Here is a 21,946-nt window from a genome sequence, read left to right on the forward strand (position 1 = left end):
CTGATGCTGTGCCAGCCCTGCTCAGCAGGAGCCAAAGGTGTGTTATCAACACCATCCCAGCTACCAATGCAAGGCACGGTGCTGTGAGGGCTGCTGTGGGAAAGTGAACTCTCAGAAGCGTAGTATATGCTGAATTGGAAGGGGTTCAAAAAGATCAAGTCCAACTCTTGGCCCTGCACAGGACCATCCCCAAGAATCACAGCATGTATCAGAGAGCATTGTTCAAGCGCTTCTTGAACTCTGTCAGGCTGGTGCTGTGACCACTTYTCTGGTAAGCTGTTCCAGTGCCCAGCCACTCTCTGGGTAAAGAATCTTTTCMTGRYATCCAACCCAAACCTCCCCTGACACAACTTCAGGCCATTCCCTCGGGTCCTGTGACTGTCACCACAGAGAAGAGATCAGTGCCTGCCCTTCCTGTTCCCCTCCAGAGGAAGCTGTAACTGCAGTGAGGTCTCCCCTCAGTCTCCTCCAGGCTGGACAGACCAAGTGACTCAGCTGCTCCTCATACGGCTTCTTCTCAAGGCCCTTCACCATCCTCATTCCCCTCCTTTGGACATTTTTTAGCAGCTCGGTGTTTTTCTTAATTTTGTGGAGCCCAAAATTACATACAATATTCAAGGTGAGGCTGYTCCAGTGCAGAGCAGAGYGGGACAATCCCCTCCCTTGCCCGGCTGTGATGCTGTGCCTGATGCCCCCAGGACAGGATTTTCCCTCCTGGCTGCCAGGGCACTGCTGATCCATGTGCAATTTGCCATCGACCAGGATCTCCAGGTTTCTTTCTGCAGTGCTGCTTTCCAGCATCTCATTCCCCAGTCTCTCCGTACATTCAGGGCTGCCCCATTCCAGATGAAAAATCCAGCATTGCCCTTGTCAAACTTCATATGGGTGTGGCTGCCCAGTCGCCTAATTTATTGAGATTTCTCTGCAGGTCCTCCCTTCCCTTAAGGGAGTCAACAGCTCCTCCCAATTATATATCATCTGTGAACTTGCTWAGTATCCCTCCCCATCCTTTAGTATCCCTTCCAAGTCATTTATAAAAATGTTGAAGAGTACAGGGCCAAGGATGAAGCCCTGTGGAACCCCACTGGTGACAGGTCACCACTCTGATGTCACCCCATTCACTACAACCCTTTGTGCCCAGCCTGGGAACCARCTCCATCTTAACTAAACTTGCTATAGTCCTTTTCATCAGAATTAATATTGCATGTTTGAAAAGCAAAGAGAATAGTACTTAGTAAATTAGTTATTAGTTAGAGTTAATGATTGTTTCTTTGAAATAGTTTAACCTGTTAACTAGACATTAATGTTAATTAGTTTGTAGTGGTAGTGAAGAGTGGTTCATGAACATAAGGAAAAGGAAGTTGTCTGTAGGTTTTTAGTTTCTGTTTCTCCAGCACCCCTTTTGTAGAGGTAGGTGTACAGCAGCTTTCTTCTCTATCTAGAAAAGAAGCCTCAAAACTGTCAGACAGAGGTGTCCTTAGGGAGAGATTTACTCTCTTGTTACCTTTAGAATTTGTTGCTACTGAAAGGCAACTCTGACAGCATGATGTTGTGAAACACTTAGTTTTTAGGGGCCTGGTGTTGGTTTCCATACTTTCCTTTCCTGGTCTTTTTTTGTACCTCACATATCATTTTGCCCCAGAAAGATTATGCTACATGGGCATCACCTACTAAGTGATGACAGGCCATGCAAAGGGAACAGATGACAGACTTCTTCCCTACGAACATTTCATGTGAGATTTTGTTCTGTGTTGCCATTTTGATAAAGCACATAATTTGCATCTATTGAAAATGAAATTCTGAGTTCTGCTAGCACTTATCACTTGCATTGCTTTTTCCACCTTCTTGCTTATAGCTTCAGAAAACCGTAGACAAAACTATTCAGATTTTATTTATGGAACCCCTGTTAAAAATGCTGTGGAGTATGAACTGCTCTACGTTTGTCCTTGAATAGTTATGCCTGCTAAATGCTGAAGAAAACATCAACCAAATACCAGTCAGGGTTGCTGTTGCAATTCCTAAATGAGTTCTACTCTTATTTTCTGTATTGCTGCTTTGTAGTTTGGTTATTCAAGTGCTGTACTTTAGCAAAACCTGCGAGAGAACAAATTTTATTTGAGCTTCGTGCACTGCTACATTTTTTAAAAGCTATAGAAATAAACTGAAAACAGAAGAAGATATGTCCTCAGCCATTTGCAGTGCTGCACAATGTAATGAAACACATAGATTTTTGCCTTTTGACTTTTGCCTTTGGTCTTGAAACAATTCACATTACAGTGAAATTTAATATTGCCATGGAACATTGCTGTTGGTCCACAGCAAGTGGCATAGGGATGGGAATCATTTTTTAGGTAATATGCCAAATGCCGTTTTCARGCCAGACATTGGGGGACAATGATGGATCAAGATGGTATGATGTGGATGTGTCCACTTACAAGTGCTTTGTGTAAATAACTGGTATTAAATGTCTGCATGCAGCATTCTACAATGCTAATTTAAGTCCTGGTGCAAAAATAGAACCAACAATAGAAGTAGTATCAATACACTGTACTTTTTGTGGGTAAGCTGCTTTGCATGGGAACCATAATGTATGCATATTTGTTCAATTTAGGACTAAAAAAGTCATCAAAAGAATGTATTTGTATCTTAGCAATAACACTTAAAATTGTAATCAGGGTATGTGGTAAACTGACTTCCTAGAATTTCTCCTGTATCTGGTCAAATTTATTCTCATCAGGTATAAATTTCTAGTGCATRCACACGACAAAAAATAGAATACTTTGTCTTGAAGTGCTCTCCTTAAATTGTGCATTGAGTATTCAGTAGTCTTTTAAAATGCCTGGTTAGTATTTTGTGGTATTAAGCTGTGTTTACAAGAGCTTCTTTCCCCACCCCCAGCCTGTGCTCTAGAGAGAGCTGGTAATTTAAATTATCCTTCACACAGAAACTGAGCATTTCTATACTCAGAAATTATAGGCAAGCTACTGATTTTTAATTTTTAATTTAATCAAGTACTAGAGATGTGATGATAATGTGTTTATTTAAAGACAATAATTCATTTCTCTAAGTAGGTTGACTGACCTACTTACAGATGACCTAATTTTGCTAGATACAGTGGAGAAATATACACGACTTTATTGCGAGTAAAGTAGTCTGCATTGCCACATTATCCTTAATCCTTTCTATCCTTTTAAACAAATCATTTGTGAGAAGCAAGGTTAGGTTATATGATGTACAGTGTGTGTTACCTTTTATGATATTGTATATATGTAAAAATATACCTCCAGCATTTTGGCTTCAATTAAGCATGTATTAATTAATAATTAATAAAAATGAAATAGGCACATATTCTAAGACACACATAAACACTTTGTTGTTGTATCCAACAACTTGGATACAAGACTTGATGTTGTATCCATCTTTGTTGATCAAATCTAAAATTTGATTAGAATAGAAAAATTGTATTTGTTATTAAGTTAGACCTGGTGTTTAATGTTTAATAAAATATATCTGTGTATTTTACAWTTCAGGTGTCTTTTATTCTCTCTGTTTGATTTATGTAGTGTTCTACTAGGATATTGCTGGAAAATTGGCACAAACTAAAGAAAGTTCTTCTACTCAGGGTGCCAAGCATTTAACTAAGTTAAAAGGAAACATATAAGGAGTGGTTGCAGAGAATTAAAAATATTTGGGGAAATTAAACACCCACAATCTTCTTGGAGCAGAAGATATAAATGTTTAATTGTTCTTTTCACTGGATATATTGCCCCTGCTATTATTGGCTAAGGGACTTCTGCTATAAAATAAGTRGCTGTAAATATAAAGTTCAAAAATTTTTGGCTCCAAATTCTTGAAATAAAGTTGCTGTTGTACCACTGTCATTAATGAATGGATAAACTTGAGAACATAAAATCAGGTGAAAATTGTGATTTTGTTWCTCTAGCACATGATGGTAATGGAAGATATGCTCAAGGACTTTCTTCTGGGAGAACATCTTCTTTTAGTTGGCAACCAGGTGAGTTGAATATTTCTTGCAATCCCTGGAACAAATTTGTTATTAATAATGAAATTAAATCTCTGTTTTTCTTATTTGAAATTGCATTCATTTCTACTACTGAGGTATTTGACCCATTTTCTAATTTCTTACCTAACAGTGTCCAGGGGGGTTATGGACACATATTTGTGTAAAATGTAAATGCTGTAATTTTTTTCTTAATGTCTGTCAGAGTAAAAAGTCACGATGTTAATCACAGAATATTCTGAGTTGGATGGGACCCCCATGGATTATCAAAGCACAGCTCCTGGTCCTGCACAGGACYATCCCCYAGAATCACACCCTGTGCCTGGGAATGTTGACCAAATGCYTCTTGAACTSTGTCAGGCCTGATCACTTCCCTAGGGAGCCTGTTCCAGTGCCCAAACACCCTCTGGGTGAAAAATCTTTTTGTGATATCCAATCAAACYTGCCCTGACACAGTAATAGTTATATGTAACATCATTACCATGAAAATCTTCAGTTAATGGCTTTGGTTATCCTTCTTGACTATGTRTCAAAACATTTCTTTAAAATCTCCAGTTGTAGGCATGAGCTGTACACTTCAGTTTTATCTGAATCTTATTGTTAGCAAAATACTAGTTTTCTCTAAAAGAGTAATAGATTTGTGTAGTTCTTTTGCTAGTATCTTTGCTGAACATTAATTTTTTGGTGAGGTTGGTTTTTCCCCCAGAAAGTAATCTCCTATTTGTTTACCTGTCCCTTAGCAAGGATACAGTAATTGTTTTAGCAGATGGTTCTTTTTTTTTTGTTTTGCAATAGTTGTTAGAAAAAGTCCAATACAAAACACTAATGATCTAACCTATGTGGCAAGGATGCTAATTATTATTAAAGTCCATATATTGAAATATAGTCTTGTCTGTTTAGCATCCTTGTTGTAAAGTTTAATTTGCAAAGATGGTGTATTTGAAACCTCTGTAGACTTTTGATGAATGATGCCAGCTTTTCCTAAAGATTTAATTTATCCATAAATAGAAATTAATCTATTTCATAAATGAAACAAGATCTATTTATTCTATTTCATAAGCAGTGCTGCCTATGTCTGCTTCCAAGCTGGTATTGAAAATGTATAGTACAGATTGCCTGAAGCACCTGCTGTCAAGAAATAGCAGGAGTGGGCTGAACCACAGGAAAATGGAGGCAGGGACTCAGTCCTTAATGACAATTTTTACAGTGCCTYAGTGCCAAAGCAAGAATAGCACATCTGGGGACAGTAGCCATGGTCACCCAACTGCTCAATGGCTGCCAGATAGGTCCACGGTGAATGAGACAAGTCTGAGGTCAAGCTGGAAAGTCACATCAGCAGGTCCAGGCTGGGATTAGCAAGATAATGGGCCAAGCACAGCAGCGTCACAGTGCAGGTTGGGAAGGAGCCAAGGAAAGGGTCTGAGTGTAAATGCAGCTCTCAAGCCCTGTGGGACAAAAGGAGCCCCAGTAAGGCAGGAAAACCACTTCAGTATCAGCAAGTGTTCCTCCAACCCTAGGCATGGGGAAAGAGCTTGTGTAGCCTGGCAGTACAGTCAGAGGTCTGACAAATTCCTCATTTGGCGGAAAAGTTTTGAAGACCATGCAAGTACATTTATTAGGATATAAGGTTTCCAGCAGTTGTATTCTCATCTCTAATAATTTAATGCATGTCACATTTTCTCCCAGCTTTTGAGTCTCTAATTGAAGACAGTGTTAAAAGATTTGGCAAGGTTGAAGTATTGGAACATACTGCYTTGATTCCAGACATCAGCTCAGCTGTACCATTAAGCTGGAAAATGACTTGATTTGTTGAGCTTTCTTTTTGGCAAATCAGTAACACAGGTTTTGCTTTTTAATTGCTAACATACTTTTGAGTACTTCCAGGTTTACTCTTTACAAATTTGTTCCACAGTTTTTATGTGTAACTAAGAAAAGGCCAGCAGGCCTTTTCCTTTTGAAATACTGTTTTTACGTTTGAAGAACTGTATTGGCCATGCTGGAGTCTTTCAGARCTACAGCAGTCACTCTTGATTTCTCAGGAATGATCACTAACCATTTAGAAATTACTTGGCTAGTTCCTTAAATATATTACTGTAAATTTGTGCAGCTTGTGATGAATCCTATTCAAGTACTTTAAAAGCAGACATATAACATCAATTATGCTTTCATGCTGTATGTGCAGATACSTCCTTACTGAAGATATTAGACTTTTCATCCTTTTTTGTAAAGAAAATTAATAAAAAATAGTRTTTTTTTCAGTTCCGTTACTTTTGTTAGTTTAGTCTGTATGATAAGCTAGGGTTTTGTGATTGCTTGATACATCAGTGTGTACTGGTGTTTCGCATTTGGAAGCAATAGATAATGATTTTGAGGCGATACRAAGTACGATTTTGAGTTTCTTTCTGTCAAACTTCTTGTTACTGAATGAGTAAATCATGGAAATTCAGTGTAATAACTGGAAATTCAAATACGCTGAACCTGGATATTTCAAAACATATGACTAACATCCCTTTGAATGCTTGTGTCATTTCTAGTTGTTTAAATTAGCTGGCATACACCTTAGGACATAATTTGGTCCTTCAAAGTGATGACTGTGTAAGTGAGTATCTCTCACTGTGATTTAATGTGCAAGGCTTGACCTGTAGTCTTTCTTTTAGAGTCTGGATTTGGTTTGGGTGGTTGACTAAATGTTGTTTTCCAGATTTGCCTCTTTTGTTTGCACAACACATGTGTACACACAAAATTCCTCTTAGCTTAAGACCTCTGTCTTTTCAGTCTGTAAATGTGATTTCTTCTTGTATAGCTGAGAGCTGATTGATGAGAGTCGTTTTACCAAGATTTTTTTCAAGATACAGACTTTGACTGTTAGTRTTGGTAACTTATAATTAAATTACCTTCAGAGATGTTAGGGACTGGATTTCTTAATGAAACTGAGGAGAGTTTGAAGTGTTAGATACCAACAGATATATTTAGAAGTGCTCAGCTTCTGAAGTAAACTACTCTGCCACACATCATTTATGTTTGTTCCCTGAGGCTTATGTGGCCCAGAACTTCACAGCATAAATGTTTTACATGAAATATGGCTTCATCTAAATATTTGTTTAGAGTGGCTGATGATTTACTTTGGATGTTAGCTGGAATGTGTGTCCGTTTAATGTACAAACAGGTTTCTTTGAGTTCTGTGGATAGATGTGAATTTTCAACTATGAAATGGCTTCCAAGGAAAGGACATGCCAGTGTTTAAATGTAGTTCCTGATATTGCTTCCTGACTGAGCCTGCAGTCTGAGTGTGAATGGGACTATCTATGACCATCTATAGTTTTTCAAAGCAGCTGCAAAGCAGCTTCTCTTTTGGCAGAGTAGGAAGTTACATATTTCTCTCATGGCAGTGGGTGAAGTACAGCAATAGCCCCCACTTACTACAACCATTGTACTGTTTATGTACCCATTAAATACAGTTCTTGCAGTGGCTTTTGAGCTTCATGAGACAGACTGGAGGATTTTTACTACCAAGGAAATTTTTTAGGTTGTGTTTTTGTGATATTTTTCCGGCTGGCCAATGTGCAGTTTGTGGATTGGTCACTACTTGCTGTCTTTTACTCTGTCCTTGGATTTTCTCTGGCAAATGCAAGAGAAACTATGTTAATAAATAGAATTTGTTTATATGGAAAACYTTAGAAATAGCAGCGGCTGAAACAGTTTTATTTTGTCTCACAATTTTAAATGTTAAATATAACATTTTTCAAATTGTTGCTTTTGGAAGTTRTGTGAAGAGATGTGTTGGATGCTTTTATTAGTCATAGGTGAGGTCTTGGCAGCCATCAACTCTCTTTGAAGATACCAAACATAGTATTTACAGTTACATGGGATCTGTGGCTTTCTGGATAGAGAAGGCTCACAACCGTCTTACTTCTCAATTATTTTACTGCCTTGAAATACTAAAACACCCAACAGCATGTTAAGCAAAATTGAAGTTATTTTATTTGGCACCACTTTGTTGCCATGATTTATTGGGTGAGCTGTCCAGAAGTAGAATGAAGAATTCTATGAAGGTGCYAAATGTTGTAAATAATCTGAAAGAAACTCTGGCAGCACTTATTAAAAATGTTCACGTGAGCCCACAGAAGTAGACTATCAGAAATACATGAATTATGATTACTGTGTCCAGTGGAGGGCTACGAAGACAATGAGTGGACTGGAACATTTCTCTTATGAGGAAAGGTTGAGGRAGCGGGGCCTGTTTAGCTTGGAGAAGGGCATCTTGTTAGTGTATACAAATAACTTAAGGGTGGATGTCAGGACAACAGGGCCCAATTCTTTTCTGTGGTGCTCAGTGATAAGACAAGGCCAAACTGAAACACAGGAACTTCCATCTGAATATGAGTAAAAACTTTTTTACTGTGAAAGTGACAGAGCACTGAAAGTGACAGAGCACTGAAACATGCTGCCCAGAGAGGCCATGGAGTCTCCTTGCCTGGAGATACTCGAAACCCTCCTGAATGCAATCCTTTGTAACCTGCTGTAGATGAACCTGCTTTAGCAGGGCAATTGGACTGATGATCTCCAGAGGTCCCTTCCAACCCCAACCATTCTGTGATTAAAAGGACTTAAAAATGTAATGACTTTCTGGTACATTTGCTAATACATTTCCCTGATAGAAATATACAATTTCATTTTTTCTGCTGCCTTTCTCTAACTGAGAGATCAACTTACATGAATTCTTGGGCTCACAATAGGAATTTATTTTATTCTTGAAGAATTTAGTAGGACAAATGATTGAGTCTTTCTTAAAGATATTTAAAATTACATGCTTGATTAGGTCTTTTCATATAAAATATTTTTATTCCTAACTCATTGTGAAATTGAATTAAGTACGATCTGAGAGTGTAATAGTATCAGTTATCAAAAAACTTGAAATAGAAAATTCTTGGCATTTCAACTTTTCTAGAAAGAAAGGTCTTGTTTTCCTGCTTAAACTTGTTTAAAAATAGACAGTTTCATCTGCAAGTCAAGAATGTACCAAGCTAAACAATTTTTTATTACTATTGTGAGCACGAAGAAACTGAGCTCCAAATGAGCTAAATTGGACCAAATACTATGATATTTCTTGTCTATGGAATTAAGTATGTGGAAAACTCAGCTGTGGAAAACTCGGAAAATATTTCTCTTTGACTTGGTACAGTCATAAGAGTATGTACACATACTAGAATAAGCATGCTTTTTAAATGTGCTTACAATGCTTACAACACTGTGCTTACAACASTGCTTTCTGCCTTTGCATATTAAACTGAAGAACCAGAATTAAAAAAGAAACAATTAATTAGTTTTTCTTTTGGATATTTCTTCTCACAGATTCTTTCCATCATAAACTTGTCATATGCTCCTCTCCATTGAACCACAGTTGTCTTTCCTCACTGAAAACATAAAGATTGTATTTAGCCTGGCAGGGCTCTGGGTTGAACGGCTCTGGTTGTACTTAAAGTCAGAAAAAGGCATAAACTCTACAAGCTTATCTAGAACTACAGTCAGAGATGTATCTAAAGYATTCCATTCATTATCCCCATCAGGGAATTAAGTTGATTCCTATGGTGAAATTTTCTTCTTTTACTGTCACTATAATTTTTGTATGCCCCAGATGATAAACTTGTAATAAAAAAAAGTTATATGCTAAACCACAAAACACTTATTGCTGTAATTGATAAATATGTAGATTGCAGCTGGGGCARAATTTAAAATCACCACTGCTTTTGCACAACTATTTCAATTTGTTGCTAACATTCAAGCAAGGTAGCAATGATAGGGTCGATTGCAGTGTTCCTCTGGTAGCAAYGTCTAGTGTCTGCTGGTGGCACACACACTTCTGCAGTTATTAAAATGTGTTATTCCCATTTGTTCCAAGCAGGGCTCACACACACCTGGTGAGTGTGAAATAATTCTGTGTAGGTTCTGCTTGTGGCTTTGCTGATAACAATGTTTAGAAAACCAGAGATACATCATCTGGTCTAAAAATCGCAGCCTCAACCAAAATGCACACATTGCAAATGCCTTTGTTCGTGGAAACAGACAAGCTGTGGCTATGGAAGGTGGTTTGTTGATAGACCCTGTGCTARAAACTGCGTGATATCAAAGTGTTTCCATTTTCTTCATTTTCATTGTTCGGGCAAAGTTTTCTGGGGTGATGATGCCATCAATACAACACTTTCTATGAAGTCAGAAACCGAGAACTCTGACACRAAGGTTCTGTATCCTAAAATTTAATGTTAAGGCAAATTTGTCTTTCATTCTCTAATAATGCACTTYTAAAATTAATTATAAAATGAAATTTCCTAGGGTGAAAAAGTGATAAACTGCTTTTTTACCAGTTTCAAAATTTGTTTCATTCTTTTGTAATGAAACAGRTACTCTTCTATGCAGGATATCTGTKCTCTGATATGGWGAAGGTGTGACTGCAGTKCTTCAGATGAAGGGCAGTAYTGAAGAGCATAACATGGCAACCTCTTTAGCTTCTTCAGTATGATCTGCAAATCATTTAAAATAAATTAAAAACAAGGCAKCATGGTYCARATGTTTGGGGTTTTTTGTGCTGAGAGGCAAACTGTAATTTCAAAAACTTGGGTCTACTCCCTTTGGACTGTAACTTTATTGACTTTATTTGGGCTGTGCAGGAGATAAATTTGTCCCACTACTGTAAGGCTACATCCTGAATTGCAAAATGYCTCCTGGGACCTGTAAAAACCTTGTTTATATTTGAAACTGCAGTTTCTGCTAGGAGATTAAGCCATTTCATCCTTGGTAGCAAGTGTCTACAGTGTCAGTTAGAAGGATTTTTAACTAAGAGATTATTTTGCCTTCTAATTGCATAATTTCTTGTTTGTTATTCATTAGTGCAGWTATTTACTTCCCATTTTTCTATTTCAGTGTCCCATATGTCTGATGGAGTAAAAATTGTCTAATATTTGCTTTCTGAAGTGTTTTTATTCCATTCAGCTGAAACACCAACACAGATGTTCTTTTTTCTCTAATTAGCATATGTTTATATTTCTATTAAATTAAGTAACTGCAGTAGTGTGTATATAAATAGCACACAGCAAGTGTTARTGTCAAACTGGTTTGTCCTTTGAACGTTACCTTAGGCTGCAATAATTGCAAAATTGCATGAGATTATGTTCTGAATCCAATCCAAGTTCAACTCAGTCTTTTAGTATGCWCATATGAAAGGTGGTTCTGGTTCTTCCTGCTTAAATAGTTTGCTGCTAGCTATGTGGATGTCCAGAAGATCCAGTTTGATCCTTGGAACTGAGGGTGAAGAAGGGTRTCTTTATTGCCATTTTTGTAATTTCTTGTTTCTGAGGTGCCAGTAGCTAACTTCAGAGTTGCTTCCATTTTTTTTTTTTTAACTTGTTAGCATTTTCCACATTCCTTGTTCACCCCAAGAAGACTACTGCACATATTCTTTATCCTATGGATGTCAGGTGAATTTGTAATAAACCTGSTCTTCTTGGTATTACACTAGTGCATAGTACTTAAGGAACAAACTCACCTAAGCTCTTTTTTTTTTTTTGCAGTTTCTTAGCGGTGCTAAAGAGCCTTTTGAATATCTTTGGTCTCTTCCTTCCTTTTGATTATATTGTGACTTCTCAATGGAGTAACTGAGACAAAGAGGAGTGGTAACTTSTCATGAAGTAGGAATGTAGAGGGATGGAATCAAAAAGCTTTGACATGAACTTTGCTCCATCTACTGTTGCCAGCCAAAGACTTTATGTGGTACACCACAGCCTCTATGAAGGCACACAATGTACCCTCTGAAGCAGTTCAGTCTGGAAGTTGGGCAATGTTAACTTGTTTATAATAGCTAAAACCTGGTGGGAATGCCTTTTGRCTTTTAAATACTGCATTCACCTCTTAAAAAATGTATGATGTTCTGAAATGGAAGTGTACTTAAATAAAAGGAGATGTGCAGAGAGTGTGTCAAGATGCACAGATAAAAATGAAGAAAGGGTGAGATGTGGTCATGGCACAGCTCCCACTGACTTCACTGCGTTACTTTGGTGACTGTGCTCTGTCCCTTGCTCMACAGTGGCCCTCCACCATGCTTGTGTCCTCTGAGGGTTCTCAGAAGTGAGGTGCTGTCCTCTTAGTACTCTTGGTGATAACAACAAATATGCAAAAACAGTTATTTGATCCTCTTTCTGTTGGAATGGGAGAGGAAAAAAACCACTAGCACTGTTATTTTGTAGTCGGGATAATATTTTTTTTCAGGCAGGATTCTAAGAATCCATTATAAACAGAAAAACCACATGCACTTTTGGTTAATGCACATGAAAGCCAATTTTTTTTTTAATTACAGTAACCACTTTGTTTAATATTAAGTATGTTTTACATTGATTCAATATGTTGCTTTATTTCATCATTGCTGTATTTGCCACAACTGGCTGGAGTCCCACTCTGCCCTGAAACAGGATATGCAATCTGCTTGGGATTGGTACAGAAACTGTGTGCAGGCATCTGCCCAGCCATCTTTATCTGTCTTAGAAAGGAAGCTGCTTTCAGCATGGGTGTTTTGTGCTTGACAGTAGGAGTATTCCTGTTTATTTACCCATTTATGATTTTAAGTATCTGACTGCAAGTAGCAGGAAACATACGTGAATGAAACTGTGCACCACTAGGGGATTCTTAGCCTGTTTCTGTTTGCTTTTAATGACTCTGATAGAATTTGTGAACTTGTATATTTCCCCCCAAATGGATATGTTCTATAAGTACCTGCAAGAGCCTCTGAGCACACTTCATCCCCTTTCACAGCAATGGAGAACTGTTTCAGGTGCCAGTTTTCAGAAACTACTGGTGAAAAGAATTAAGTGTGTTGCAGCTTCTTACTACGCCTATGTGTAAAGCTGCAGATTCTTCTGAAGAATGATATGGAAGAAGGTTTGTGAGGAGGCGTGTGGCAGAGTGCTAACAGAGTTGGCTCTTCTGTGTGGGAGTCAAGTCTGCAGTAGAATCTAGGTAGTTCTATTTTTGTCTCCTCTGCAGTATTTTTTCTGCTGCTCTCATGGTGAGAACCCTCCTTCTGTGATTTTAACTATTATACATATGTGCATGATTCTCCWTTCTTTTAAATGTAGTCAGAGGAGAGACTGTGGTCCCATTTTAAGAAGCTTAAACAGTTTGCAATTCTGCAGCTGGCAGTTAACATCACTCAGCTAGAACTTACAGTCATAAAAGTCATAACTTGCAGCTCTGAATGCTCCTATTCTGTTTTAATGCCAAGTGAAACAGATTAGTGAATCTCAAATTAGTTTAATCTAATCTCTGTAATCTTTCTTTGGGTTATATTTATCTTTTTTACTTTACTTTGGTGTGAACTACTGGATGCATTCATACAGTCAGAGTGAGAATCTCAGCAGAGGGACAATGTCTTGTCGAACAACTTTTGGTTTGGCTTTAACTGAGCTTTTCTTTCTACTATTTCCTTTTTCTTTACAACCTTTAACACTCTGACTGGCATTTTGGGCTTCTGAGTCGGCAGCCACATGYTTGCAGGAGGGATAAGAATTTCTGCATGTGAGCTGTCATCTTGGTCTGCATCTATGTTAGCATTTTAGACCAGATGCAGAATGTACTTTTGAAGAGAATCACCTTATTGCAGTTTGATACCTATTCATCCCTCTTAGGATAAGACTGAAGCGGAGGATGTTCTTCAGCAGCCCATCTAGTTCATGCTCTTTGATAATTCCTTCCCTGGAACCAGATTAGACCTGGACTGAAATACCAGCTCCTGAAATGCTTTTATAGGGTACACCATTGTGTTAGCAGCACCTACTTCACTGTCATCATTTTGCACAGCTTGCTAATGCAGACATTCTGCAATAGGGTTATAAATCAGTTTTCTGTCCAGCTAAATTCTGATTCCATCTGGGTATTTTTGGTAACTCCAGTGGAAAGGGATTAGCAGCTATTACCAAGGCTGTGTCCAAATTCCATGTGACAGTCACAGGGTGTTTCCTATGACCACTAAGTATTAACTTCACCTATTAAATGCAAGGCAGTTTCCTACATTGACATTGCAGTACCTTTGCAGCCTCCAGTGAAAAAGGCCGGAAAAACTTGTGTTAGTTAAATGATGCACAGCATGTGTGATAGATCTCTAGGGACACAATCCTATTTATGCTTATTTCAAGTAAGACAGATGAGTATTTTGTGAATATTGAAAATATATGAAAATACATATTAACTTGTGTTCAGAATTTTCACAATAGATTGAAGTTGTATTTGTCTATAAAGGAATATGGAGAGCATGTTAACAGTTTTAGCAAGTTATCTTTTTTGTCTTTATAACTCTTAAATATGTACATCTGTATAATGTCTTAATATTATATTTGTTTACTGCAGGGTGTTGGGAAGAACAAGGTTGTTGACAGATTCCTGCACCTTTTAAACAGACCCAGAGAGTATTTACAGCTGCATAGGTAAGAATGTGTTASATTTCCATACTTTGTGTTTTTCATCAAATTTCTCATATTATTAGAACTTACCGTTTGGATGAAGACCCCCTGTTATGGTRAGTGGCACACAGACCACAGGAATGTGTCTGGCAGAGGCAAAAACTCCTGGCAAGGAGTGGGTACAAGAATGTGATGCAATCACATTGTTCAGTATATGAGGAAGTAGAAGTCAAAGGATATTAAACTTTTTTTCAAGAAGCAAGTGATATTTTGCTGTCATTTCTGGAGAGGCTTCCTGAAGCATTAGGTATTGTGAGGGAAAAGTTGTTTGAAAGTATCACTCATCAGACAAGAAACATTTTACATAATAAAGGCTTTTGGTCTTTTTTCCTTTAGCACTCATCCTAAGCATGTGTATTTCTTTTCCACCCATTAAAGTTTGGATTAGAAAATTACATCATAAGCTAAAAAATGGACTTCAAGACAATAAACCAACTGAAAACTATTCAAAAGCTGAAATAATAGGAAATAATCTACCTGCTTTTTATGACATGAACTTGAAACCAATAAATTGAAATAAAGAATAAATATGTCTAGAAGACTAATTTTCAATTGAACTGAATCCTATTTCAGATTAATTCCGAGTCTTTATCTCTTTGTCTTCAACTTCTTAGTTTCATCACCCTGTCTCTTTCCATAATCACTGTTTTTTAAATAGTGCTAATAAAAATGTCAATCATTGGTATTTTGCCCATTAACAACCCAGTCTCTCTAACACTTTCTCACTTTCTCATCCAGCTTTTTGTTTTCAAATGTCTTGTGTTTGTATTCCTGATACTTGGATGGCTCTAGCTCATTACTTTTCTACTACTGATTTCCTTTATACTGCCTCCTCTAGACTTCCATCACTTCTGTGTGAAATATTGCTTTTGTGACCTCCTACGTTCAGCTTTGTGTTAACTTGCCTGCTTGGAACAGCCACCCACTCTGTCTGGATAAAATACACTGTTATTTTGCAAATCCCAATTGTGTCACGAAGTGTTACAGTATTTCTGTCTTTCTCTGTGTTCTCCCATGAGATGTGATGAAGCAGAACAGTGCTTTAATAGGAATTCATATAGCTCAGGAGACGCTGTATAAGCACCATGTTTGGGGTGTTGATGGGGCTGTAGAATGTATTAATTACAGCAGGCTAGTTGATGCATCACTAGGAAAAAAAAGTGCATTTATTATTTTGCCAATGCAGTCTTCTATAGTCTCTGTAAGATACTGCTTATGATTACAGGGGTTTAGAGATGATAGGCTGAAGTGAAAATGAAGCAGAAAATGGCAAGCATCCTATGCATTTCTACAAAAATAATTCGTGAATATAGAAAACCCAGAAATTTCTATTTCCTGGGTAGCATTTTGAAATGCTTTTTGAAGATCTCAGGCTGTATTATATTTTGGTTATACTTTACAGGGCATTTAAACAAGGCTTACAYTATTGCTAGTGCAAACTTCTAATTGCAAAACAAAGTAAGAGCAAGTTTAAAAAAAACCCAAACAGTTCTCTAGTAAGCTTTTACATACTTTGTGGGGGAAATTCAGTCAGTAGCTTATGGCATAGATTTATTTTATGGTACAGATGTATTGTATATRTAGATGTGTATAGATACTATGCTAGAATGTGCACTTCATCTTTGATAGCCCTGTTTGTTTCTTCAGATTTTCTAGCTAGCTACCATAAGGACCTTTAAGCATGTCAAGGAAAGYATTTCTAAATATACTGCTTTTAAGGGTGCTCATATACCTGAATAACAGATCCTGCAAATTGGTTAGGGTGAGGGTTTTTGTTGGTTTGGAGGTTTTTTCACTGTTTTGAAGGAGTGTAAGGAGTTCTGCTTCTCTAACTCTACATATGTTCAGTGACATTCAAGCAGGGAGTATTTACCTTGGCGGCAATGAACTGTTACCAGACATAATTTTAAAATCTCACATTTTATGTCTTGTACTTCAAGATGATGAGAGGAGATAAAAGACAGAAAAAGGAGTCTGTTTTTCCTTCAACTTCCTTTCTGATGTCTATGTTTACTTGCTCTGCAACTGATTTGCATGGGAAGGGTCAGGCTGACCTTAAGGTTTCGATTGCCTATGGAGGTTATAAATCCTTTTTTTTTAAACTTTCATACAGTACCTCATTGAAAAGTTTTATTTGCTTGAAATTTGTAAGTCTTACGAATCATTTTGGTACCATAAAGCAGAAAATCTTAATGGAAGGAAGCTGCAATTAGATTTTAAAATGACAGAAATTAAGAAAAATGTGTGCTTATAAATTATTCAAAAAGTTGGCTACTTCCTCTTGCGTACTTCCTAATATTAAGAGCTGATCAGGAGTTGACCAGCTCTCTCATTGCATTAATTGTGGGTTTATGGAAACAGGTAATATGGCATAGGCTCAGCACAGCCTCTTCCTAGGACTGCACTTACAAAGCATTTTGCTGYTTTTCTGTGTCAAGGAAGAACTTTGGTCTGCTGGGATTTCCCTGTCACTTCTTTCCTACAAGACTAAGTTTCAGCAGAAAAATGCTAAATTTTGTTTACCCTCCTGGTATGGTTGCGTTCATTTTGTTCACCCAGGACGCCAGCTACATGTTATAGAATAAACAACAGCTTTGCCTTGTCCAATATTACAGAACTTTAAGGAGTTCTTGATGGAAATGGAACRTGTACTGGTATTACAGGTAGTAACTAAGAAACTCTCTGTAAGAAAATTTGATGTTCTTTAAGTTAATGCAACAGAGTGAAATACTTGTGTTGCTCCTGAATTAGTGAACTCTGGAAAGCCTCATAATTTTGTGAACCTTTTTGCTAGTAGTTTCGTTATCTCTCCTGTAAGTAATATGGAAAGAATTTTCCAGTGATTCTGCACAAAAATCTGAAGTTAAATTTGGTAGAATAAAATGGTATTTCATTAAATCAGGGAAATCATTTTCATGGAAACTGATGGTCATAAAATCATAGAATATCCTGAGTTGGRAGGGAACCACTAGGATCATGGAAGTCTAGCTACTGGCCCTGTRCAGGACCATCCCCAAGAGTCACACCGTGTGCCCGAGAGCATTGTTCAAATGCTCCTTGAGCTCAGACATGCTGTGACCACTTCCCTGGGGAGCTGTTCCAGTGCCCAAACACTCTCTGTGTGAAGAACCTTTTTCTAATATTCAACCTAAACTTTCCCTGACACAACCTCAGGCCATTCCCTTGGGTCCTGTCACTGTCACCAGAGAGAAGAGATCAGAGTCTGCCTCTTCTCTTCCCCTTATGAGGATATTTTGCTTTATTATTCTTCACTATATGTCTATGTTTCATTGTATCTTGCTTCTGTTATTCCCCATGATAATATCTTGCTTTGAATTATGAAGTCTCTGAAACCAAAAAGATTCCAAAGAAGAAAAAAAGTAAAACTTCAGAGGAGACTGAGGCAAGAACATATGCCCTGTAAAGACTGTAAAATCCTTCTTAGCATTGATGAGAGTAATAGATAAGTGTAAAACTGTAAGMTCACAGGTCTTCTACATAAAAATGTCAGAAGAAAGTCTCATGAACCTGAAATTGTTGTCTCCTTTGATGTGATCAAAGAAAAAAGAGATTAATTTTACTTCTCTTATCATCAGATTAGTAACTAATGGCACACAAAGAATGGTTTTGCTGGAGTAAGATTTTCTTTATCTGTCATTTAAGCATTTAAGTTTGCATCTATTTGGAATTAAGTCATATTCTCAAGGGTTTTTTTGTATTTCAATTGGARTGATTCCTTTTCCTTGCAGTTACTATTTTTGTGTTGACTGTATTACAGAAATACAGCATTTATCCTTTTGTTTTCAGTGCAAATGTGATTTTTTATTCCAGTTTGGGGATTTTGGAATAGTTTTTTGGTTTGGTTTAGTTTTTTTTTTATTTTGTTGGGGCTTTAAGGTGTATTTTGATTGTGAAGAGACTTCTGACAGTAAGTTTCCTAAAACCCTAGATACTGCCTGAGAAGACRTAAACTTTAGTGATACAATTTTTATGGTAGTTTCTGGTGGTATAAATGAGATGCCAGATGTGTAGGCGTGTAGATCAACAGATATGCATCAAGGTTTTGGAGTCATATGTTGTCTGATCTTAASTTTCATCAAAATACACTGCTACACTTCAATACAAAAGCTTGAAAAAATGAAAAAAAATTTTACGTGTAATTTGTTCTGATATGCTAATTTAGGCAACTAAAAACAACTGGAAAATACTGAGAACAGTCACACAGTGTCACCTCAAGACTTAGGAAAGCTGCCACCTCTCTTTTGCTGGTGTTGGATTTGCTTTAAGTCACATAACCAAAAGGARCTGATAACATGAAATCTCTGAAATTATCATCTGCTATCATGAGTTGTGCTCCTAATTGCTGTTGTTTGTTGTTTGCTGTTGTGCTCCTAATTGCTGGAGTTGTGCTCCTAAGAGCAAACAAAAGCCTCTTTGTCTTGATAGTCCCTTTACAAAACATTAATTGCAGAAATAACATCTGTGTTCTAAGACATTTGTTAGGTTCAGGAAGGTGTGGCATTCATTTTTCTGTGTCAAAACCTTTTAATTCAAGTTTGGTATACATTGCACTTCTTGATTTTTTGAGATATTCAAAGTCTGGACACTGAAYATTTTCCTGAATGCCTTGACTTTAGGTGGTCCTGCTGTTGAAGGGATTTTGGACTAGATKACCTCCAGAGGTGCCTTCCAACCTCAACCACTCTGATTCTGTGATTCAGCAACAATTTCTGCAAGGTAGCAGCTGAATGACCCCAGCTAGCTCTTGTTCTAGGTATATTATAGTAACGTGGTTTCAAAAAAAAAAAAAAAAAAAAAAAAAAAAAGAGTTTTTCTTATTTCCTTAAAATCACAGGACCCAGCAGTCCTTAGCTGATGTTACAACGTGTCAGTAGGAACAGTAGTTAAAACTGTGGGAATTAAGAAACAGCTTCAGACTCAACATTGTTTTCAGAACACAGTGTGTAATGAGATTAAGTTTGATAATTYATAGATCAATTTTTATTGCCATGCATGTAAATAATGAGTGGTTTTTAAGCAGAAGTTTCTCAGGTATGTTTTCTGGCTTCATGCTATGTGTGGCACAGATTAGCTGTAGGAAATGCAAAATTTGAAGCCCATAATCTCCTCTGCAGACTATCACAGACTTTCCATAATGGAAAATGTCTAGGAATAAAGATTGCTAATCCTTTTCTGTTGTGATGGGAACTTGGTTACTCTGAACGTAATGGGAGAGCTGGATCCCTCCCCTGAGCTACCACAGACGTGGCCACTGAAGTCATGATAAGTAAAGCTAGTCAACTTCAGCTCTAATGTTTCCAGTATGTAGATCTGCATAAGAGCATCACCATCCCTACAGAAATAGAAGCTTTTGATGAGTAGACTGCAGTGTGATCTACATCAATAATTTATTGATGACTATGAATGGATATTTTACTGCTTGAAACTTCAGTGAATATGTGGAAGATGTGAAATGATTAGTTCTGTTCCATTGTTTTCCATCTGTGTATCAGGAAAATAATCTTCTAGGAAATTAGTTTACTGTGAGAAAAGAGAATATGAATCTTCATAAAGTCATATGACAAAAAGAGGGAATGTTTTTTAGTGTATGAGGGTTGTTCTCTATGAAGTCAAAAAAGTTACAACGTCTTGTACATATGATATGCTGCCTTTTCATGAAAATAGAGAATGTAGGAAGTTTTYTTCTTTAGCTCTTGATAAAACAGGTTTTACCCCTAAATTAGCCATGTTAAGTCTTTTTCTCCATGTGGTATCTTTTCTTACAAGTTGAGATAACTTATTTTTCTAGGCATTGTTATGTATGCTAAAACAATTTGCCTTTCTTGTAAAGTGATGTTTGACACTGTCAGTGTAAACTAACTACTGTATAAATTCGGTTTTGTAGCTGATGATCTTACTATTCTTTTACTATTATTTTACCTTATTTTATGTGTCCTAAAACTACATTTTCTTTCAAAGAATTTGCTTATCACATCTTGATTTGATATCACATCTTTCTGTCTGAGTTACTATATTTATTCTAGTGAYTGATGATTGGAAAGTGTGATACAGGGTTCATTTTAAAAATCTACTAGATTTTCTGTTGTGCCTTTTCTAGTTCCCTAATAAATTACAGTAATCTGATGATCTCTTTCCCCAAAACTYACCTGAGTTTGCATATATTATCCTTTTCAAAATAAATGTAATTTTGCTGTGATCTTTAACAATCAAATTAATGGGATGTTTGGGGTAGGAAAATAAGCTTATGGTGTCCCTACAAGCAATACTTACTACAAACTGTCCATTAATCTTTAGATCTTAATTTTCTTTCCCTTTTTTTCAGCACATGTAATCAGTATAAAATCTAATTATCTGTTTCCCTTATTGAGATAATTTACAACTACCCTTTCAGYTTTATTGACTTCAGATTTTTTAAATTCTAATTTAAAAAGTTGTTTCAGAAGAAATAACTTCCCTTGCCCAAGACACAGATGGATTATAGTGTACTTGTTCTCAGAGTTGCATTTGATTATCGTCTCTTGAAAGAATACAGGACCACATGAAATAATTTAAATGCTGGTATAGCTCTGCATGTCTGTTTTTAAAAGTGAACAATACAGAAAAGCTATCTCYGTAGTGGGCTGTTGAAGGAATTGTTCTATAGCTGCACTGATTTATTTCAGGAATCCATTGAACGCAGCAAAGACGAGGAGGGGTGTGTGTTTTTGTTTGTTGGCAGCCACAAAACAAAAGTCTAGGTAATTTTTCCTAATGAGTCATGAGTGTCTAGAATATTTGCATTCAACATTGTACTTTATAGTATGTGCTTTATAATTTATTTAGCTCAGGTTTGGAAATAAATAATAGGATGACACATTTTTCTCATGAAGATTTATGTTGTGAATTACTGAGTGCATTGACTATATAATAGGTGCCTTTGTGGAATTTTACTTGCTTTTTTTTTGCTTTTACTTAAATGCATTTTTGATCAATGCAGAGCTGCAATACAGAGCTTCCAAGGTTTCACGCCAGCCAATGGTTCCCTGTTTCCAATGTTAGCTGTTCATAAGCTGGCTGACTAACTCTGCTATTGTCAGATTCCAGGTGTTAGAAAGCTACTTCATTTGTCTTTTTTGTAGGAGTTGAATTCAGCTTTRATAGCCTGCTGCATGGCTGTTATGGAGAAATAGCTCAAATTACAAGACCCTGTTGTTTCATTTTTCTCTAAAGCTGAAGTAAGAGTTTCTTACTGTTTATCAATTTAATGTATTCTAACAAACAATAAGAGAAGCTGTAGGGTGTCATGTTTCCCCATTTATGGATTTTGCAATTAGGGTGAGTGAATTTTCCATCTTGTTTTGGCAGATGGATCACATATAAGTAATTGTGTAACTTCAAATTTAAGCTTATAACATGAATAAAC

General features: G+C 36.9%; 1 protein-coding gene across 1 annotated transcript in view; it reads left to right on the plus strand.

Annotated features, from left to right (window-relative positions):
* VWA8 (von Willebrand factor A domain containing 8) overlaps positions 1-21,946 on the plus strand; it is a 180,545-nt gene that overhangs the window by 68,316 nt on the left and 90,283 nt on the right. The window contains exons 20-21 of the mRNA XM_057366321.1: positions 3,944-4,015; positions 14,411-14,487. Coding sequence (XP_057222304.1) covers positions 3,944-4,015; positions 14,411-14,487 — 149 coding nt within the window. The remainder of the gene's footprint in view (positions 1-3,943; positions 4,016-14,410; positions 14,488-21,946) is intronic.

The sequence above is a fragment of the Malurus melanocephalus genome, unplaced genomic scaffold (genome assembly GCF_030028575.1).
Source record: "Malurus melanocephalus ecotype Western Australia unplaced genomic scaffold, MMel_1.1 scaffold_63, whole genome shotgun sequence".
NCBI lineage: Eukaryota > Metazoa > Chordata > Aves > Passeriformes > Maluridae > Malurus > Malurus melanocephalus.